The 21,407-nt window shown below is 49.0% G+C and overlaps 3 protein-coding genes and 1 long non-coding RNA gene across 10 annotated transcripts; 2 read left to right on the top strand and 2 right to left on the bottom strand.

Moving 5' to 3' along the window:
- The first annotated feature begins 254 nt into the window (after window positions 1–254).
- LOC121587742 (RRP15-like protein) lies at window positions 255–1,372 on the top strand. Its single transcript, XM_041904827.1, has 2 exons — window positions 255–372; window positions 442–1,372. Exons 1-2 carry the CDS (start codon window positions 345–347, stop codon window positions 1,320–1,322), a joined length of 909 nt encoding a protein of 302 aa, XP_041760761.1. The 5' UTR covers window positions 255–344; the 3' UTR covers window positions 1,323–1,372.
- Window positions 1,346–3,479, bottom strand: LOC121587726 (RAB6A-GEF complex partner protein 2). Its single transcript, XM_041904799.1, has 3 exons — window positions 2,719–3,479; window positions 2,413–2,633; window positions 1,346–2,352 (listed from the first exon to the last, which is right to left on the bottom strand). Exons 1-3 carry the CDS (start codon window positions 2,844–2,846, stop codon window positions 1,412–1,414), a joined length of 1,290 nt encoding a protein of 429 aa, XP_041760733.1. The 5' UTR covers window positions 2,847–3,479; the 3' UTR covers window positions 1,346–1,411.
- Window positions 3,480–3,610: 131 nt separating this feature from the next.
- LOC121587706 (ribosome-binding protein 1) lies at window positions 3,611–19,342 on the top strand. 5 transcript variants are annotated; one of them, XM_041904753.1, is made up of 9 exons: window positions 3,611–3,801; window positions 12,165–12,787; window positions 12,864–13,037; window positions 13,133–14,038; window positions 14,107–14,182; window positions 14,259–14,644; window positions 15,723–15,815; window positions 15,988–16,569; window positions 16,666–19,342. In XM_041904753.1, exons 2-9 carry the CDS (start codon window positions 12,314–12,316, stop codon window positions 16,786–16,788), a joined length of 2,814 nt encoding a protein of 937 aa, XP_041760687.1. In that variant the 5' UTR covers window positions 3,611–3,801; window positions 12,165–12,313; the 3' UTR covers window positions 16,789–19,342. The 5 variants fall into 5 exon arrangements, with proteins under 5 accessions (XP_041760687.1, XP_041760688.1, XP_041760691.1 ...); XM_041904754.1 differs by having other exon boundaries at window positions 3,611–3,837; XM_041904756.1 differs by lacking the exon at window positions 3,611–3,801 and adding an exon at window positions 10,972–11,067.
- Window positions 8,941–10,966, bottom strand: LOC121587752. 3 transcript variants are annotated; one of them, XR_006004101.1, is made up of 3 exons: window positions 10,653–10,966; window positions 10,372–10,577; window positions 8,941–10,318 (listed from the first exon to the last, which is right to left on the bottom strand). It is a non-coding gene; the product is annotated as an uncharacterized LOC121587752 (long non-coding RNA). The 3 variants fall into 3 exon arrangements; XR_006004099.1 differs by having other exon boundaries at window positions 8,941–10,299; window positions 10,653–10,954; XR_006004100.1 differs by having other exon boundaries at window positions 8,941–9,564; window positions 9,627–10,577; window positions 10,653–10,950.
- Window positions 19,343–21,407: the final 2,065 nt, after the last annotated feature.

Genomic DNA, 21,407 nt, shown 5'->3' with positions numbered 1-21,407 from the left:
ACACATGGTTGCATGCTGTTGCAAAAATGGTTATTTTATTTTTAACACTTGTGAAACTACTTTAATACAGAGCAGAGAATGTGTAAAAAAATAAACGAGGTTTTAAATCACAATCAAAACAGTTGAATTATTTTCCAACAAGAAAAATCCCACCAGCATCAAGCTGACAATCGTAGAGTTGAATAAATGTTCCAGCCTGGAAAGTCATCTTGTTGAATGTGTTTACAGCTGTCAGCGCACGAGTGAGCAGGTGAAATACTCTTTGTTTTGATATCGGCGCCGCACGTGTATTACTTCGCGCGTACTGTTTTGCATTGCACGTTACCCACTAAACGCTACACAAAATGTTGAAACCAGCTAGAAAAATGAAACGTAAGTATAATTGCTGCTGTGTAAATCCTGTCTTGTACTGTCAACATTGTTTTCCCACGCTCCTTGCAGAGGCGGCACTGCCCGCACCGGCTGAAAGTGATAGCGATTCGCTGGCGGATGATAGCAGCGGATCGGACGACTTTCTATCCGACGAGGAGTACCCGATGTCGGAGGAGGAGCTGGACTTGCAAAACGAAACTGGCGACACGGAACCGTCCGACGAGCCGACGAAGTGGGCCAAAGCGATGGCCAAGTTTCTGCGCAAAGCCACCGACGACAGCATTCTGTCGAAAGCGGCCACAGACGAGCAGAAGGAGCGCAAAAAGCAGGAAGCGAAAGCGATCGACTTTGACGTGGTCAGTGCGGAGGGCACGGTAAAGAAGGAACCGAAACCAGGAACCGACAATCCGGAAGAGAAACCGGACGAGTTGAAGCTGAAGGAGGAACTGTTGCGACAGAAGGCAGCACTCAGGAAGCTGCGACAGAAAGACATCCTCGGTCTCCGGGTACGGCCCACGATACATGATTACGAGCGCGAACGAACGCTGCGCAAGGTGGCCACTCGCGGTACGGTACAGTTGTTCAATGCCGTCCGGCAGCAGCAGAAGACGGTAAATCAAAAGCTGGAGCAAGCCGGCAAGCTGGAGTACAAGCGGGAGAAGGTGCTCAAGAGCCTTAACCGGAAAGAGTTTCTGGACGTGCTGATGAACGGACCGCGCGCCAAGTCGGAACTGGTGGATAATTTGGTGAAAAGGGAGGAGGACGAAGAGGAAGACATCAAATCGGAGATCGATTCGGACGACGAGCGGAAATCTACGTGGGGCGCGTTGCGGGCCGATTTCCTAACGGGAAAAAAGTCCGGCTGGGACAAAGAGGACGGAGAGGACGAAGCGCGCAAAGTTCCGGACGATCTGGACGAGGAAATGGATTCGGACGGTTCGGATGTGTAGGAGAATAAAGTTTGTACACCATCTTCCAGCGTACAGAAAGGGACTTGGTTTATTGCACGGCAGCCGGCACAGAACGTCCTGCAGCTGCGTTACTTAATGTTTAGCTTGTACTCCCCACAGGGCTGCGGTATTTGCAGCGGTGCCGTCGGGTAGATCGTAATCGGAAGACTCCAGATCATCGTCTCGATCGCAATGTCCGTCGGTGCGACCCACTCCAGCCCTTCCTCGCTTTCGGCGGTACGATCGAGCAGCATCTCGCTGCTCAGCTCCGCGTTCGTGCTGGTCACGAACTGAAAGTGTAACCGCCAGCTGACCTCGATCAGCTCCGTCCGGAATGTGGGAGTGACGTGCAGCGGGATGGGCAGGATCACTTGCGTCTGCAGCATGCCCAGGCACACTTCGTGATGCTTGCTGTAGTTGGTCACGCGGGAAATGTTCTTCGGTCGTTCCGGCTCGTTCGCACCCTCGGCGCTGCTCGAGGCAACATCGGCACTGTCCGCCGCTTTCGAGTCTTCCTTTGCACTGGGCGTACCACTCGGCGGTGAGACGGCACCGTGTAACAGCTCGGTTTCTTCGCACTGCAACGTGACGGAAAGCTGCACACACTTGATCGTACCGCAGCTAAAATCGATCGTGGCCACTATGTCCTCGCCGAGCTTGTACGCCGACTTGAACAGACAGAACCGGCCCACCTTGCCCCATTTGTTGTTGATCATGAAGAAGTTTGGCCGGCGGCGTGCGGTCACGCCGCGCAAGTAGTGCAGCGCGTACTCGATGCGCGACGGTGGCCGCTTCTTCTCCAGGAACGGGTTGTTCGGTGCCAGATCTTCGTTCGACTCATCGTTCAGCGTGATCGCCTCATCGAGATCGCTCTGGGGCAGCGGTAGCGGCAACACGCGGATCGGAATGTTTAGCGCCTGCACGGTTGAACCTAGCCGTTGCGTGGCAACCGTGATTTTGTAGTAATACTTTACGCGAATTCCGCGGTACGTGGGCGGCGTATTCAGTGGCACGGTTTCACGATACAAAACTAAAGAGAAAGATGCCATTAGACAGCGGGGGAGAAAGAAAGGATTGAACGAGAACGTACATTGTTTTGCTTCTCCCGGGGACAGGCGCAGATCGCAGAACAGTATCTTCGGTTCGGTCGAGAGCAGCACCTCTCCCTTGAGCTGGTTGCTGGCGTTTAGCGACGTGCTGCCGCCAACGTTTCTGTTCGCGGCAGCATCATGCGGAGCTTTCTCGTTAAACGACGCGTTGCAGTAGCAGTGCAGCTGCACCGTCGCCCATGCAAGATTTTCCAAAATATCACTAAAAGAAAAAGGGATCAAAATCAGTACGCCGTGCCTTCGCAAAATTGGACAGCAGTTGATAGCTCCGTGCCATTGTTTCTTACCTATTGCTCTGTGAAATTTTGTGCTCCGGTAGGGATGGGTGAATGAAATCAATTAAACACTCCACCACCTCACCGCACATAAACACTGCACTTTGATCTCGCAGCAATTTTGCATTAATTTCTAGCATGTTTCTGGTTCCCCCTGGAGAGCTTCTGGTGTTCGTGTTCAGAATTTGAGGAAAACAACAACAAACACCCGTCAAACAGTGTTGCCAGCAAAGGGATTTAGATGACGATGGCAATTCGGGATTCAAATTGGATGATGGAAGATGGCAAAGGGGTTCGTTTGTAGCAGAACGATAATCTTTAAATTATTGTACGATAATGACAATCAAATTGCGTATAATTCCAATAGGAAAATAAGCCTCAAAAAAGACCAAAAATGAGAGAATTATCGAGGATTCAGAAAGGGTGTTTTGAACGCCAATCATTCCTTAACCTTTATGTGCACACATATCCAGTCGTAGTGAAGCGGGTTAATTGAGTGCTCAATTTTGCTAGAAATGAGACACTTTCAATAAATAATACAATTGCCATACAGCTAAAAAGGCAGTAAACTACATAAAAACAACCATAAATGCTATTTTATGAACGAAAAGTCAACCGCCAACGGCAAAAGACTGTCAAGGCTCGCCTGCACAATATGGCCGACCGAACCGGCCCTTGTGCAATCTGGCCCGTACCCATGTTCATTGACCTCGCCATCTCACGCACACACTGCCCGCGACGAACGCTCGCACGGTGCATCTCGCTCTCGCGTGCGCCGACCCGCCTCGGCCCAGCTCGCTCGCACACCACCGTACACGGTGCGTGCCAGTGCTGGTGTGCGTGCGATCGGGCAAATTTTCTGCTCTCCGTTCATTTCACTCCATTCTGTTCCTACGTGTTCAATTTACAGAGAAATTTGTCACTGGCGGTTCACATTCACGTCTCACGCCTGCCGACTCCGTTTTCGTGGTGCCGTCGTCGTGGAAGTTCCTGTCGTGCGTGTGCGTGCGTGCGTTCGTGTGTGTCAAGTTTGGTCGGAAAATCGGTTGTGCGTGCCCGTCCGATATCGCCCATCCCCATCCCCGCCACAGTCCGGTTAGTGTTGCCCGCTTTGTACAGCCGAAATTGCCCGTTTGTTTCAGTTTTTTTTCCTTCCATTTTTCCGCTTTTCCCCGTTTTCCGTCGCGCACGCACATACACGCACACATACACACGCACATATCAGCACCGCCAGGAAGGAGTGCGTGCCCGCCTGTGTCCGGTATGTGTGTATGTACGTGCGACAGTATGTGAGCGTGTGTGTGTGCGCGTATGTGTGCGCTCTTTCGATTCGTTCTACCCCGTACGTGTGACGTGTTGGCGTGTTCGGTTCTGGTGGGTCTGCGATCCGCTCCCACACCTCTTTCGAGGCGTTTTTACGGGACAAGTGCGCAAAGGGGTGCCACAAGGATGGAGCAATATGCCCGTCCATGACGGAAGCCGCGTGTATCGACTCTTAAGACGACAAACTCTTTTCTGCATTTCTGGTGCTGACCAGGGAAATCAGTCCAATTGGCCGCTGCCAGAACACTAGAGGAGCTATTCGCTTCGGTATCCAATCTACCGTTACCCCTGTGCGTGTACGTGTGAGTGTGTGTGAGAGACAGAGTCAGTGCTTGTGTGTGATTTGGTATGGGTCGCGGAACGCGGGTGCGTGCGCTTCAGCGACGAAACACAAATGGCTAGAACGAAGGAATACGCCAAATCTAAGCAAGCCCCAGCCAGCAATTGTAACCGGGACGCTGAGATACACAGCATTATTGTACAGCATGCATAAATATCCATCAAAGTAACACGAGAATCTTTGCCCGTGTCGCAACCATGCAAAAGAGGATACAAGTGCGATTGGATTGAGTTTTGTGGAAACTATGGAGAAGGGGGGGGGGGGGGGAGATATGTTGTGTATGTGTGTGTGTGGAAAGATGGGGATTTATTCTACCGCTGGTCGCTGGAGTCGCCCGAATGCCGTCATCATCCGGACGCGTAACTCTTTCTTTTCTCTGCTTCCGGCGTACACACACACACACACACACACACACACACACACACACACACACACACACACACACACACACACACACACACACACACACACACACACACACACTCACGGTGGAAGATAATTTCGATGCACTTTCACTGTGCAGTCAGCATCCACCTCCCAAGCGTCAATTCCTGCCGAAAAGTCTCGTTCCGCAATAACCACCACCGGGAGTGACGAGTGTGTGTTTGTGTGCGTGTACTGTGTGCACGAGCGCTACGTGGACAACGCTTCTCGATGAATGCATCCTATCCCCAGACACATTCACACACACACACACACACACACACACACACACACACACACACACACACACTACGAAGGGTTACGGGAGACGGGTAGATCTTTAGTAGTAGCGGCTCTTCCCCTCCCCATGGTCCCTTTTCTCACCGGCAATGATGCAGTGCCGTTGCATGGTTGGTTGGAAAATCTGTTCACTCTTGTGTGTGTGTGTGTGTGTGTGTGGGGGGGGGGGAAAGCTTGGGAATCCCCCCCCCCTTCCCTCCACCGCCCTCCCAACAAAATATTTCAACACGAAGTGTGGAAAGTTGGTTGTAAATGGGTTTAGTGGTGGACGAAATTCCCCCCTTTTTTTAATCATAAATTACGGGAGTTGTAGTAACGTTCCATATTTTGTGTACAAGCTACGACAAAATAGCACGTTTTTTTGTTTGGTGTAACACCGATTGATGTATGTGCGGTGAATCAAATTAATGCTTATTTGACCAGCGTACGAAAAACACACATACACACACACCCATACGAACAATAAATCGCAAATAGCCACCCCAAAGCACAATGCTAGAATGGAACCGTTTCGGTCGGTGTGGATTTTCCTAGGTTTTCCCAGCCCCGGTCAGCCGCTCGATGAAAACCGCCCTTCCTTCTAATCCATACGGCGGCAGCGGCACACATTGGTGCTTCCTCCCGGTGAGCATAGCGGACCGAGAATAAAATAGATTAGCCCATATCCATCCGCTGACAGAAGCAAGTGGTGTTGGGACACCCCTCCCCTTCCCCAATATCACTAGTTCTAGCCGGGGATGGGTGTAGTTGGGTAGTATGTGACGGGCGCATTACCTCATCCACACCCTACCAATCCGGGCACCGGTCACTGATCCGATGGGAAGGGGACGAAGCGCACATTTCTTACAATGTGTGTCTCTCTAAATTTGTGACCATGGTCGCTTCCCCATCACATTAGCGCTTAGGCGTTTATAGTGCGTATTCCTCCTTCCCACAGCCTCTGCTCTGCGTGCAATTGAACTCTCTCTCTCTTTCTCTCTCTCTCTCTCTCTCTCTCTCTCTCACTCACTCACTCACTCACTCTCTCTCTTTGGGGTTTTTAGTTCTCGCCCTCGCAACCCCGGGGGTTTATCATCATCCGGTTTCGATCGGGTTATTCGCGCGGATGGTCTGGCCACATCGCGCTGTGCACTTGTCAGTAACACTTGAACAAGCAAATTAGAAAACGCGGTGGTCTTGGCATGATCTTCGGGTTCGTCTCGTCTGGTGCGGTGCTCCCCGCTGCCCAGACACAGGAAAGGCCCAGCGTGTGCTACAAAGTTCGTGGGCAAGAGAACATTCTGAAGTACTCCCCTCATCCCTTCCCAAGCGATGTGTGTACTACTACGATGGTGATGGGGAAATGATGCTGGGTTTAGGGTACGATTTTGACAGCGCTCTCGACACCCGGCAAAAGCGAGAGAACAAGAGAGAGAGAGAGAGAGGTCGATGAGATTTTTGCCTGACACGAGACGCATCCGTCTCCTTTGTAAAAGTGCCTACTTTTTAATAGATGTTAAGCCATGTGGAGCCGATGAAGCAGTAATGCTTGATCAAACATTGAAGCTATTACGAAAACATGTAAAAGTAATTTCGTTGAAAATTTTCAGATTTTTAAAACGGATTTATCAGAAAAAAGTATAATAAATTATAATGGCATAAAGCGAACGGGTCATCAGACAGACGGTGAGAATTGGAAGAAAAGTAACAAAGTCGTTTCTTTGCATCCCCTATTTGTACGCTCTTCTGTGAGACACACATGCTGTGTAGAAGAAATGGCAAACCGAATTCTTCGCTCATCAATTTTGCTTCAACGAGAAAAAGCACATAAAAAAGCCCAACCAGCGAGCACAATAGAGAGGCTAACCTGTGAAGGCACCACTAATGAATGTGCGGTTGTGTAAAATAGATGAAATAGAGGAGACAAAGACACGGCGGACGTTTCAATGTACTACACACTTATGCACAATCGCGGCGCGCCCGGCTTCTCCGCAGAAGTTGCCGCAGAGAGGTCTCAGACGATCGCAGATTAGTTGCCAGCCGGCGAGATTGTATTGGTTCTGGCCGGCCGGCCGGCCCAGTCTGCCTGCGTGGACGACGTGGTGATTTGCCGCGCACTAATGATAGAGCAAGATGGCACGAAGATGATGGGGTGCGCGAGAGATGATGAACTCGCTCACCCGCAAGCGTGCCATGAGCAGTTTGGCTCAAGCAGCGCTGGTAAGAAAGGGAACCAACCGATCGAGCAGAAGGGAATGCTACATCCACACCACACATCCATGCACCATCGCTGCGTTTGGGCGTAGGAAATGATGGTTTTGTGGCTGGCATTGGTGCGATGAAGGGGGAGAATGGTGTATCTGTCTTGTAGTTAAAGCGATGCAAATGCACCGGTCATGGTGGTATGGTATTGGGCATTCAGCAAGAAAGCATTTTAAAGTATTCTCTGTTTTCTTATTTTTAGGAATACGTAGTAAACCTGCGACTTCTGAACTCCTTCTGAACGGGTGTCAAAAAAGCTTTCCCAAATTTATGCCGCCGGCACCAATACTTTTGCTAAGAAATAACATTTCGCGTACAAAGATGTCTGGCAAATATGTTGTTGCCTCCCAGTGCAACGAGTTTCGCCAATTCCCATCGCTCGTCCTTTTTTCTCCTCCGCATCGCGATCATTTTTAGTCGGAGAGTCGGTGTAACGACTAGCCTTGAGTTTGAGGACCATAAACGCCATGATTGTGCCTGTTGTACCCTTTGTCGTCCAATACCGATCGACACACACACACATGTTTGTAATAAGAGTACTGTCTGTGTAATTTATCCACGATCTTGCCGTGATGATCGCGATGCTGAGGTGGCCTCTACCATTATCGTTACTGGCAGCATCCTGGCGAAGCTGAGAAACTGCATTCACACGATTGCAACCAACGGGAGGGAGAGATTTGGACGAAGAACACAAGGCCCTTTGCTGGCTAGAAAATTGCATTTTCCACTGCATTTTGTACTCCATTTTCCTCCCTCTCTGTTCCACGATTTGTCCCGAACTTCCCGTCTGGTGGGATAATCAGCTATCTCTATATCCCCAACGCAGCGTTGAACAGCCATAGCCATAGCGTGTAGAGTGTCGATTTTGCTTTTGGTGTGGTGGGGCAGCCTTTCTGCCTTTGTTTGCGATCGTCACGTTCCTGTAGGGTTGGGAAACGCGAACGGCCGTCAAAAGCAAACGCGGAAACAACGCGCACATACACTCCCATAAACATACACACATAACTGTGCTGGAACTGGTTTCGTTTCTTTCCTTTCTTTAGCCAGCACAGTGCTGGCCAAGAAGTGATCGCGCTCCGTCCCTTTACCGCGGGAGGGTGATGCATCTCATACACTAGACGGGTTTCTTCTGTCTCCGCCACTGCTCCAAGTCTGCGAGCGCGCCGTGTAAAGTTGGCAATGTTTAAAAACCCTGTCCCGGGGACACCAACTCCCCTCATCTTCCCCAGCTGCCGGCAGTTGGCAGCAGTCGTCAACTTTTACGCACACCGGGACCAGTTCTCGCATCGATCTGTGACCTTCAGAGGCTATCCGCGCTCCCACCATTGGATTTTCCCGTTGGTTCGTAGCGCATAAGGACGTGGCGTCATTCGGCGTGTTGGTGGGAGATGAATCTTTCGCTTGCAGCATCTTCGCGACTGCAGTTTTGACCCCAACAGCCTTTTCCTTTCCCCAATCGTAATCCAAATCCTTTGGACCGTTTCTTCGAATTGTTCATGTGGCGCCGTGACGTGCGCTTGCCCGATGAAATACTCTTTTCGTTGTAAGATGCTGTTCGAGCATTGCTAGTATTGTTCCGGCAAGGTTACACGTGGCATGTACACTTCAGATGATCTTTGTACGATCGGCATTTTACGAGTGTGTGTGTGTGTTAAACCCTGTAACCCGTGCAACGTTACCAGTCAACTCACTTCTAGTTTTGGAGTTTATGTTAGTTTTAATATTAACTGTGTAAATATGTTCTCATACGATATAATCAATTGTAGTTGAGAATTGAAAACAAAAACTAATCATTAGTTTAATGACAGTTACAAACCCAAATAAAAACTCGACGTCAATTACGCACCATGACTGTCTCGAAAGTATGGTCCTCCTTCTGACAATGGAGAGCCCGAAAAAAAGATAACAGAAGCACAATTGGTAAAAGTAAAAAGAGGGAACGCTTCTTCCACTTCTCGCCACCAGCGAGCTCGGTTGCGTAGATGAGAAATTCGTCAATGGTGGTGGTCTCGCGCAGCATTGATTTCACACTCTCTGCGCCCAGATCAAAGCAAGCCCCGCCAGCACTGCTTTGCGGGCGAAAGGCTTTTTGGATTGATTTGACCAGCGCATTGGAGACAATGGAGAAAATAGCGTAACCAATTTGATCTTTTACCATTTAAACACTCGCTGTGTGAAAACAAACCGTTCATTCAGGGGTGTTTTGCGTGACATCGCGTTGAAACTGATTGCTGATGAAGAAGGTGCATTTTAAGTATCATGAGTAATTGTAAACATCTACATATTTCCATACCTTGCATTCGTTGCAGCACAGTTCGCGGTCGACCGATGTGTGTTGCCTGAAATGATGCAATCTTCCGATGCTCCCTGCTGTCACTACAAGGGGAGGGCATGTTCTTCCCTCCTCGGCTGTGAATGGGTTTCCCGTTTAATTCCCCAAAGCTCCAATTGCTCGATCGAACCGCGGGCGTGCACGAACGACAAAAAGCGGTTTTATCTGTTATCGGTAGTACCCGGCGGCAAAAGTCAGCAACGCCGCCGATCGTTCTACTGTGGGTACAGGCACACCCCACACTTGCTGCTGCTGCTGCTGCTTCTGCTGGCTTGGGTGCACTTGGGTTAGCAAGAGCGCTCATTCATAAAGGAATTGCTTGATAAGGGCCTAACACGCTTTGTCGCCTTCGCCGGCCCCGCCACCGGGCTGCTCCTCCGGGCGCTTTCCTCCCTTTCTTCTGGCACACCTCCATTTTTGTGTCGATCTCTTCATTACGATGGCGCGTTATGGTTGTATTTTCGTGCCTAGCCTGCGATAAGAAATCAGTTGCGTTCACTAGCGTATAGCAAGGGGCGAGCGTTTTAAACAAACGGATGGAAAGGTGGTGCTGGTGGTGGTGGTAGTGACCCGATTCTCTCCGGCAGTGCTGCTCGTTAGCAAACACACCAAAAACACATCTCCCAAGGTTTGCCTGTGAAAAATGAGAGTATCTTAACGCCAACGTCACCAACCATCTTTCTGACACGTTTATATTGCGCCAGACCTTGTAGCATATACCCCAGTGCGTGCGTGTTACTCTGGTACATTGACTTTTCGGCTTTCGGGTCCAAAAAAAAAAAAAAAAAAAACATTGCTCATATCTCGGGGCGACGGGCTTTCCCGCACATACAGTAGGTTTCTCATTTCGGTTCGGATGTATGTAGCCGCCGGAAGTAACAACAAAGACGCTCACGCGGCTTCCGTTCAAGTCTTAAAAAGAAGAAAATAAAAGGGTTTAGTAAAAGAAAAGCAAAAGCGAATCAGCGTACAGCATGCGTGACTCACCTTCCTACTTGCCAACAATCGATGCCAACTATTCGCACACTTCAAACAATCTCGGGGATATATTTAATCTGTTTGTAAACCATCGTATCCCTCTTTCTTCGCCCGGCAAAACAGTCTTGAGCACAGTACGATTGCGCGAAAGGTGGTCTTATCAATAAGTGTAGTCCACATTATAGGCGGAACAGAGGCGAACATTCCGGAAATTTCATCCAAGTCAATCGTATGCCTCACCACGCGACCAGAAAGTACAGATTGTTTGTGTTCATGGATCACTTCGATTGTATCACTTCTAAAAGTGTGACCCCCTCTTGTCACTTCTATGGCAACCGATGGGGCAAAGCGGTGGTGTGCTATAGCCAATTCGTGTGTCTACAAGCAGCGTCAAATTAATCAAATTGTTACAATTAATCTGTTGGTATGTTGGCCCTGTTGTGTGTCGCAAGTGATCCGACTGCTCAAAAGAGCCTATTTTAATTGAGACATCGCAACAGTATTGCGTGGTTTAAGTGTGCTTCTAATCAAAAGGAGCAAAAGCGTGTTATCAACGCAAAAGAGATGTAGAGGAGGGATCGGACACAACTAGCATGCCAGCAGGCGGATGCTGCTGCTAGTTACCCGGTGCCAAAGTACAACGATCACTTAATCATATCTCCTGTCGTTCCACACTACTGTGGCTGTGGGTCTGCCACGTCGACACGCTGTTTTTGACACGTTGTGCCCGTAGTCCAGCGCCCGGTTGGCAAGCATCGCCTTCCCCACCGCCGTACGCTATTTTTATTACAGCGATAAATGAGCGTACCAGACACGTGCTTTCCGCTGAGAGTGGCTTCTTCGTTCGACGGTGTCATATTGAATCGCTTTTCTAATCGCTTCTCTCGCTCTCTCGCACGCTCGTGCCCCGGCTCGTCACAGGTCCTCCCTCTAATATTCATATGCTGAAGCATCGTTTTATTAATTTCTGCTGGTAGCCACCGGCAATGTTGATGCGCAATTGTGTGTGTGTGTGTGTGTGTGTGTGTGTGTGTGTGTGTGTGTGTGTGTGTGTGTTGTGTGTGTGTGTGTGTGTGTGTGTGTGTGTGTGTGTGTGTGTGTGTGTGTGTGGTGTGTGTGTGTGTGTGTGTGTGTGTGTGTGTGTGTGTGGTGTGTGTGTGTGGTGTGTGTGTGTGTGTGTGTGTGTGTGTGTGTGTGTGTGGTGTGTGTGTGTGTGTGTGTGTGTGTGTGTGTGGTGTGTGTGTGTGTGTGTGTGTGTGTGTGTGTGTGTGTGTGTGTGTGTGTGTGTGTGGTGTGTGTGTGTGTGTGTGTGTGTGTGTGTGTGTGTGTGTGTGTGTGTGTTGTGTGTGTGTGTGTGTGTGTGTGTGTGTGTGTGTGTGTGTGTCTTCTGATGGTAGATGGACGCGTGCCCGAGACCCGACCGTCATATCGCGCCGACGACTACAATTAACGCTGCTAGCAATTGTTTCTGCTCGATGCGCATCCATTTTAATAAAAGTTCTTTCTATTTCATAATTGCAGCATCGCTCGACTGTGCCAGCTGTTTGGAGTGAACGCGCCGTGGAAGTAGCAGCAATCACAGCGTGACCCACACACACACACACTTCCCCTTCACCGCCTCTCATTTCCCGTGCCCTGGATCGTCTGCGTGTGCAGCAAATCATGCAAAAATGGATCTGACTACATTGTCGTTCATCGTAATTGTGCTCTTCTTTTCCCTGATGTCGATGCTGTTTATCAGCCGCTTCCTGCCCAAGGGCAAATCGTTCGAGGAGATGCTGAAGGAGAAGCGCGAAATGCGTGAAAAAATCCTTGGGCTAACGTCGCCATCCACCACCACCGGATCGTCGACCAAGTCGAGCAAGGAGTCGGCCAACAAGCGTACGAAAAAAACGCATGGCGGCGGCGGCAGCCAGAATCAGAACCAGAAGAATCGCAATGCCAAACAGCAGCAGCAGCAGCACCAGCGCGTTGAGGTGGTGGAAAAGGAAAGCGATGGCAATTCGTCCGAGAGTCCGCTCGAGGAGGAAATCAATCCGCTAACGTACGGTGCTAAGAAGCGCACCGGGCAGGCCACGAACCTGACGGTGGAGTACGCGGAAACGGAAGCATTTCCGCTGAGCGAGAATGCCGGTGGAAATAAGGTACGGTTTTTGCAACTATTCGGTTTCTTGTAACCTTTGCTGAATTGTTTAATAATTATGTATTTCTGTTCTATAGAAAAAAGATAACAAACAGCAGCAAGGTGGCAAGAAAAACAAGCAGAAATCGGCTGGTGGCATTCTGGTGAACAAATCCGAGCCGGTTCTGGTGAAGCCGGTCGAAACCGTACCGGAGATGAACCATTTCGCCGAGATTCACCCGAAAGATGCGTTGGAAATTGCACGTCAGCAGGTAAGACCGTGGTGAAGATCAGTTCGCTTGGTTGAATTTGTATGCATTGTAAGCTTTACCACCTACGTTTTATGAACCTATTCTTCCATCACCAGAAACACGAAGAAGATACCAAGGGTGGAAAGCATCCGGCACCGAAAGAGCAGCGCAATCGCAACAAGAAAGATCATCAGTCGAAACAATCCCCCAAAACCGCGGCCGGTGGTGGCACCAACAATGCTGCCGAGTCGCAACAGCAGCAGCAACAGCATCACCACCATCATCAGAATGCCCCGGCAGCGAATGTGGCCCACGCAGGGGAATCGAAAAAGAAGCAGCACGAGGCAACCGCCGATAACAACAAATCCTCCACCGTCGTGGCAGCGCAGAAGGACAAATCGAACAAGAAGAAGAAAAACGAACTGATCACGCAGGAGCTGGCAGTGGAGATGGCGGACGCCGTGAACGTTCACTCGCTGGTCAACATCCTCAACAAGACCGATCTGCCCCGGAACGATATTCAGATTTTGATCGACTTTCTGCTAAACAAGCAGCAGGACACGCTGGCTAAGGATCCGTCCGAGTGGAACGATCCGTCCGACCCGCTGCAGAAGCTGAAGAAGCAGCTGCAGGAAAAGGAGTCGGCCCTGCTCGAGGAGCAGCAGGCCGCGGCCGGCCTGCAGGCCAAGCTGAAGGAGCTGCGCCAGGAGCTGAACGGCGAGAAGATGCACACCGGGGCCGTGCTCAAGGGGTACGTCGAGGAGCTGAACAACAAGAAGCAGGAGGTGCAGAATCTGTCGCAGGAGCTGAACATGCTCCGGGACAAGCTGGCGAACGAGAAGCAAACCATGTCGATGCAGTTCCAGCAGCTGCAGGCCAAGTACCTGCAGCTGTCGAAGGAACACGCCTCGACGCAGGACCATGGGGCAACGATCGCGCAGCTGAACAACGATCTGCAGCTGCTGCAGCAAGAGCTCATGGCCAAGAACCAGCTGCTGAGCGAAAAGCTACAGTCCGAGGAGGTAAGCTCGATCGCGGTTTGACCACTGAGCCTTACTTTTACACATTTATTTCGTGTTCTCCCACACAGGAAATGATGAAGAAAAAGACTGAGTACGAACATATTTTACGCAACAATGATGAGCTGATGAGACAGCGCGTACAGGGTAAGGACACATTGCAATGTACAATGTTTCGACCAAAACATCTATAAAACGCTTCCGTTCGTCCCTTCCTTTCCAGAGCTAACTGCGTACGAGAACGATTTGCGCCAGCTGCGGCTCGAGCTGAGCCAGAAGGATGAGCTGAGCCAGACCTGCCAACAGCAGAGCTACGAAATCGAGCAGCTGAAGGCGGAACTGCAGGCAAAGCAGAAGCAGGCGCACGCGGCAGCGTCGGCGGCAGCGGCCGCTGCCCACACCCACAGCCAGGCGGACGAAAGCAATCGCGTCGAAATCCGCAACCTCCAGAATGCCTTAGACTCTACCAAATCGAAGCTCGAGGTGTACCGGAGCGAGCTGGTCGAGTGCAAGAGCCTGATGACGGACTACAAGCAGCAGGCGAACGAACTGAAGGCGAAGGAGGAACAGCTACAGAAGCAGCTCGTGGAGCAACGACAGAAGAATGACGTAAGTAGTGGCCAATAAACCGCAGGCTCTCATTCCCCTCCCATCGGGGACCCTTTGAATGGGTTGGGTGTGCGTTGTGATGGTGATTCATGTATCCCATGTGTGTGTGCCTTTCCGGTGTGTTCGATTTTCATTTCCTTCGCCTTTTTCATTAGAATTTTCAATTTTCTATCGCTCTATTGTGTATATATATTCCAAAATTTGATGTGTGCAGTTTCATTACCGGTCAGGTTATTGTTTTCCGTTAACATGGTTATTAAACGGACGAAATGTAAGAAAAAATGTTTTCCTATGATTCATATCAATGGGGCATGGGTTGGATGGCTCAACCTACTTAGCCTACTTGTATATCCTACGTGATTTTAATATTTCCAATGTTAATCTAATTCGCATAATTCTAATAGGAAATGATTTGAAAATGTTCGTTCGATTTAATTACAAATATGAGGTTAAACATAATCAACTCACCAAACCGGTAGTGGCCAGAAACAAACAAATATCATCTCCGTTACCCTCTGTGCACCTCCCCCAGTAGCATATAAGCGCACTTGAGTGAGAATGGCAAAATTGCACCCAAATCACTGGCCCTCCGCTGTTGTGCTGTGTTGTACATTTTATCGCTTCATTTTGTCAGTTTAAAATAATTATATCTTACCCCAAAATGCCCTAAATGCCATTTTCGTTTACGCTGTGTTTGTTTCTTTTTTTTCTTTCGTTCTTGTTTGACGATTCGTGTGCACGCGCGTGTCCTCCCCAATTCCGTTACGTTGCGTTATTGTTTGTCCTTAACAACACACGCCATGTAACGCAATTTGAATGCGTGTGCGCGCGTGCCCTCACCACCAACACACCATGGTTCCTCCTCCCTTCTACAAATCCCTTTTTCCCGGATCGCAACCCATTTGCTTGATCTGATGTCCTGCATTATCCTTTCTTACTATGTATTACTACTACTATTACTACTACTACTACCAACCACCATCAACAACACCATCACCACTGCAATGGCATTGCGCGCATTTGCACCTTGCTCTCCTCCGCGTGTTGCTGCCTGCGTAACTGCGCAAAACACGCGTAGAGTTTGCGAACGAAAAACTGGAAGTTGGTTGAGGCATTGCAAGATGCCGAACGGCGAAGAGGATCGACGACACCGGCAGCCGCCAATGATGTTGTAAGTGGAAAGCGAAGTGTGTTCTGCCAAACGCTATTTGTTCTCTCTCTCTCGCTCTCTCTTATACAGTATCTCAATGAGTGTGAACCGGATCATTTGTTTCGGAAAAGAACGAACTGATTGCACATTAAGATATCTTTTCTATATCTCTATCTTTCCTGCCGAATTGTAGGAACAGCAGCAAAAGCTGGCCAACAGCAGCGCAGAGAAGGTGGACGTCGGTAAGGTCATCCTGGAGGAACAGAACCGAACGAAGGATTTGCTGGTGCAGCTGCTGCAGCCGACCGGTGTGGTGTCGGCCCTGCCCGTCGATGCGACCGATTTCCAGAGCTGGCTCGAGGCGACGGTCGGCTGCATTAAGGAGCAGTACGAGCACCTGCAGCAATCTCACACAACCACCACCACCAGTAGCAGTAGTAGCAGTAGCGGCAGCAGCAGCGGCGTTAACAACGCGTCGGTGGTCACGAACAGCCACCCGGAGCAAAGCTCTGGCACAGCAGCCAACAGCAACAACAGTGACAGCAGCAGTAGGCTTAACAGTAGCAGCAATATAATCGCTAATAATAACCTTAATACCAATAGCAGCGTTAATAGTAGTTTACACGAACATGCGAACGACGGTGCGGTGGTGAACAAGAACGGTGCCACCGGCGGCAGCGACAGTGGCGCCGAGGACGACCAGCAAACAATGGCGCTGCGGTACGAGCAGATGCAGAAAACCGTCGATCAGTATAAGACTATCATAGCCGACACGGTACGTACTTACATGTAGTGGCACGCAGAGCAAGCGTGTTTGTGAGATACCCTTTGGTCTAACTATCGGTTTCTGTCTTGTATCTTCGTCACACAGGAAAACATGCTGAAAAACCTCGAAGCGAAGGTGATCGAGCAGGACATCCACTGGCGCACGGTGGTGCAGGCGAAGGATAAGGAGCTAACCCTGCTCAAATCAGCCGGTGCCGTCGGGCAGTAGTAGGATGGGTGGTGGCGGACGGTAACCAACCATCAGCAAGGTCCGTGAAAAAAAGTGCGTGTCTCTAAACCACCACCACCATTCATCACCCTCAACACCAACACACGAGTGTTGTTCCGAACGCCGTTCTACAACCTCTCTCCTCTCGGTGCGCAAGGACACACACGCACACACACACACACCTCCTTGCAGGTTGGGGACGAAAAAACGAAGCGGAACAGCAAGCAAGTGTGATGCAAAAGGATATGGGAAAAGGGGTAAGAAATAAGGATGCAATGTTTATTCCGCAGAAAAAGTGTCCAACATGTCGCTTTCTCTAAATTGAAGAGGACCTGGAAGGAGAAGAATAACAACAGAAAAGGGCAGGGGAACGTGTTTTGGATAGGCAGCGCAACATAAACAAGGCAGAGGGGAATAGGACTGGACAGGACAGTAGTTGAAGGGGTAGAAATAGTAAAACGGCGACAAATCTCTCGATCCACACACGGTAGATTGAGATCGTATGCTGCGGCAATTAATCTGCCGCCACACATACACACTACCACCTCCTCCGTCAAACCGCAACTCTCGCAACAGTTAACGTAACGTAAGCAGCACCGTTGTGTTGCCACCCGAAAACGTGACATTAAACCGATCGAGCGATTGGTAAAAAAGGGGGCGCCCGAAAATTGTGTAACCGACAGGAAGCCGAACCGAATCCTCTATTGCATATATTTATATATACATATACTTTTACTTTAACGTACATACACACACATACATACTCGCTCGATCTGTCGGTCGCTCGCATATTCGCTTATCTTTTTACGATGTCCAATTCGATCCATTTGGTCCATTTTTTCCCTCACCACCTACTTAACATAGCAACGCACAGTGCGCGCGCACTCGCACACACACACACACACACACATAGGCAGCGAAAGCGTTGCACACTTTGATATTTGGTACTGTATATAAAAGTGCCGCAGTTTAATGGTGTTACAATTGACTTCTTTGAAAAGAGTTTGTGTTCTTCTTTGTTCCTAAATTGTGTCAACTGATCATGGTTTTTGTTTACATCTCTTGTAATATCTTTGTTTTGTTCGTTTACGCATTTCGCGTGCGCTTGAGTGTCTGTCGTGAGTGCGTCTGTTGTGTTGTTTGTGTGTGTGTGCGTATATTATTTAGCCTTAGAGACGTCCTACATTGATATCTGTGGCCAATAGATGTTTTGCAATTGTTTTGGGACAGTTGTATTCAAATGCACATGCTGTACAGCTGTAACGGAATGTGAACGGAAGTTGTTAAGCATTATTGTGGTTAACGTCGTGTTGAAGGATTCCGAAGGAGGTTTTCGATTCTCAGTTCCCTCTCCCCCTCCCCTTTAGAAAGGTGCTCCGTATGCGCGGTAAATGTATCAACACGCACAAATTCCTATGCATTTATACCTTCACATCAGGCTAGATGTTTAACGGTCCCACTTTTATTGATGTACGCATTCCCCCTTCTACTGACCCCATTCTTCGCCTGTACCCATACCAGTTCTGCAATTCGTTTGCTCTCAATTACTCCAAAAAATCGAATGAAAGGATTTTACAATGCATGAATCTAATACATCCCTGGTGGTGTGTGTACGTTAATGAGGGTGATCGCGCGATAATGATCTGCGGGATTAGATTGAAAATAGGTCAAAGAAAACGCCCCGAATCCTGCTCTGTATGGTTTAAGATGCGAATTAAAAGGAAAAAAACTGATTAAAGAACATCGGTACTCAATCAGTTTATACATTGTGTGTGTGTGTGTGCATGGGGGGAAGTGAGAAAGGATGAGGCCGAAAGAGAGAAAACAGAGAGAAAATATGCATAATTTGTTTCTTTTTTTGTTCTATTATATTTAAAAAAAGAGCCGAGCAGGAAGCAAAATAATAATACGACGAGCCAAGGGAGCGAGTATGTAATAGGTTCAATAGTGAAAAATGGAATTATAGAAATGAAGGAAGAAAAAGTGAGGGAAGTAAGGGGGCTTATAAAAAGTGAAAGATAATCTATAGAAGAGAAAGAGTAATAGGAAGATCAATAATAACAGGATAGGGAAAATAAATCCGATAAAAAAGGCAAGAGAATGCAAGCAGCAGGGCGTAACAACTGTACGACAAAAAACAAAACAAAAAACAGCAATATTTATGTATAACTTTATTGTATACTTTATTTTACGTTTTCCATAATTCAACCCTTTATGTGTTACACTGCGGACGTCTGCTCCCGGTGGCTCCGCTGGTCTTGGCATCGTGGACAAGGTACGGCAAAACGGCGCGAAGTGTAATGGATTGTTATTACGTTAACATACGAAAGGTAACATTGGACGTACCCCGTACCCTTTACTCTCATAATCTTTTTCCGATTTATCCAAATCCTGCTCCTTCCATTATGAGGTTACATTAAGTATAACTACCACCAATATGCGGGTGCGCGATTGAGAGAGAGAGAGAGAGAGAGAGATAAATAAAGAAAACATGCATTTGATACAAAGACAAGGGGAACGATAACAAATCGTGTGAGAATCACGGACCTCGTGCTAAAAGATAGAAACTGAAACTGAAAGGGATCGCAAGGAAAGTGGAAGGTAAGCCGCGAAACTTTCCAAGCACCTCTATCCTTGTAATTCAGACACACACACACTCTCACAAACGTAGTGGCAGAGATTGACTAGAAAGCCAGCCTATCGGAAGACAGTATGTTATCAGAAGGATGAAGCAAAATGGAACACACTCCCTTCAGAGGGGGAAGAAAGCTGTACTGGGAATGGAACAAATTTGGAATAAATGCAGAATAATATATATGGCCCAAGAACAAGGTGTTTAGTGGATTGCGTTTTACCAAAATGTCGAAAGAACAACGTGTCCACGATCTCCCCGTGGTGTCTGTTAGCAATCAACGATCAAGCAGAAGAACGACGAACCCTGCTCGCTCAGGATGGTTTATATTCCACTTCGGACCGATGTTACGAGTGAAAGCAGCGCGAACCATATTTGTTATTTGTTATTTATTAATTAAAATAAAACGGACCGCGAGTGGCCCACTTGAAGCGAATTCGGTTAAATTCATTACATAATTAACACGTAAAAGGTCGCACGACATGAATACTATTCAGCAATGCGGTGCGCGACATGTCATGTTGATGACGATCACAAATGACATTAAACTCACGGCACATACGAATAAACGGATCAGAGGAGCCAAAGCGAGAGCGGCGTTCCGCCACGTCAAGTAGCGATCTAGCTCGGAGCAATCTCGGCGGGACATACATGTTGAGCTTCGAAAGAAGCGCGGGCGAGTCGATCCGATTGTCAAGAAGTCCCGCGACAAACAGCTCCTGAGCGTTGCAGTTCCGTTGCTTCAATGTCTCGATGCCAAGCAACGGCCAGGGTCCCTCATAGTCCAGTTGGACACTCCAGGAGCGCAAAGCGAACCGCGTGAATTTGCGCTGGATCGACTCTAAACTAGCTAGGGGGCGAGCAGCTGTAGGCCACCATACTACCGAAGCGTATTCTAGCACTGGCCGCACCAAAGCGCAGTATAGTGTCTTGATGCAGACCGGGTCAGTGATGTCTCGTGCTATTTGTTTTAGTAAGCCGATCAATTGTAGGTCAGCCACAACACAAAATATCTAGTAGGTCAGCCACAACAACAACAAAATTGATGAGTAGAATGGTGTTCCGTTGGTGGCCTACAACACCATAGACTGGAACGAGCTATGGAACATCATGCAGTGGTACCATCTCCCTGGTAAGTTGATCCGGCTGTTAGGGACCACCACCATAAACGGGATGCAATCCAAGGTGAGAGTATCAAACTAGACGCCGGAATCGTTCGAATCTATCAGGGGTCTGAGGCAAGGGGATGGTCTACTCCTGTCTGCTCTTCAACATCGCCCTGGAAGGTGTTATTCGAAGCGTGGGGCTAGACAACGACATCCGGTCACTCCAATTTCTTGGCTTCGCGGATGACATCGACATCATCGACAGGACAACAGCGAAGGTGTGTGGTGAGGCGTACACCCGACTCAAACGCGAAGCAGCATCGAGAATCAATGCGACGAAGACGAAGTACTTGCTTGCCGGAGACTCTGGCCATCTGGGAAGCAGTGTATTTAGTTGACGGCGGCAATCTCGAGGTAGTAAAGGAGTTCTGCTACCCTGGGACGGTCGTTACTTCAGACAATGACATCAGTAACTAAATCCGGAGACGTATTCCGCAGGGCAATCGTACATACTATGGACTTCACCGACTTCATATATCGCACATTGATTCGCCCGGTGGTCCTCTACGGACACGAGCCCTGGACCATCCGAGCGGAGGATGCAAACGCTCTGGGCGTGTTTGAGGGACGCATTCTCAAAGATGGTCCTTTGGCGGTTTGTTCGGGCATGGAGCTTGGAGGAGAAAGATGAAGCTTGTATGCTGAGCTGTATGGCGAACCGAGCATCCTGATGGTAACGAAGGCTGGCAGGATACAATGGCTGGGGTACAGTGGCGGATTTAGGGTGTTGGGGGCCCTAAGCGTTAAAAGGAGTGGAGGCCCGTATGAGGATGTCGGACTCATGCCGCACCCAGAAGGTGTTCGACAGCGATCCTCAGTTC

This window comes from Anopheles merus, chromosome 2R (assembly GCF_017562075.2).
Source record: "Anopheles merus strain MAF chromosome 2R, AmerM5.1, whole genome shotgun sequence".
Lineage (NCBI taxonomy): Eukaryota > Metazoa > Arthropoda > Insecta > Diptera > Culicidae > Anopheles > Anopheles merus.
This window is presented reverse-complemented; position numbering and strand designations above follow the sequence as displayed.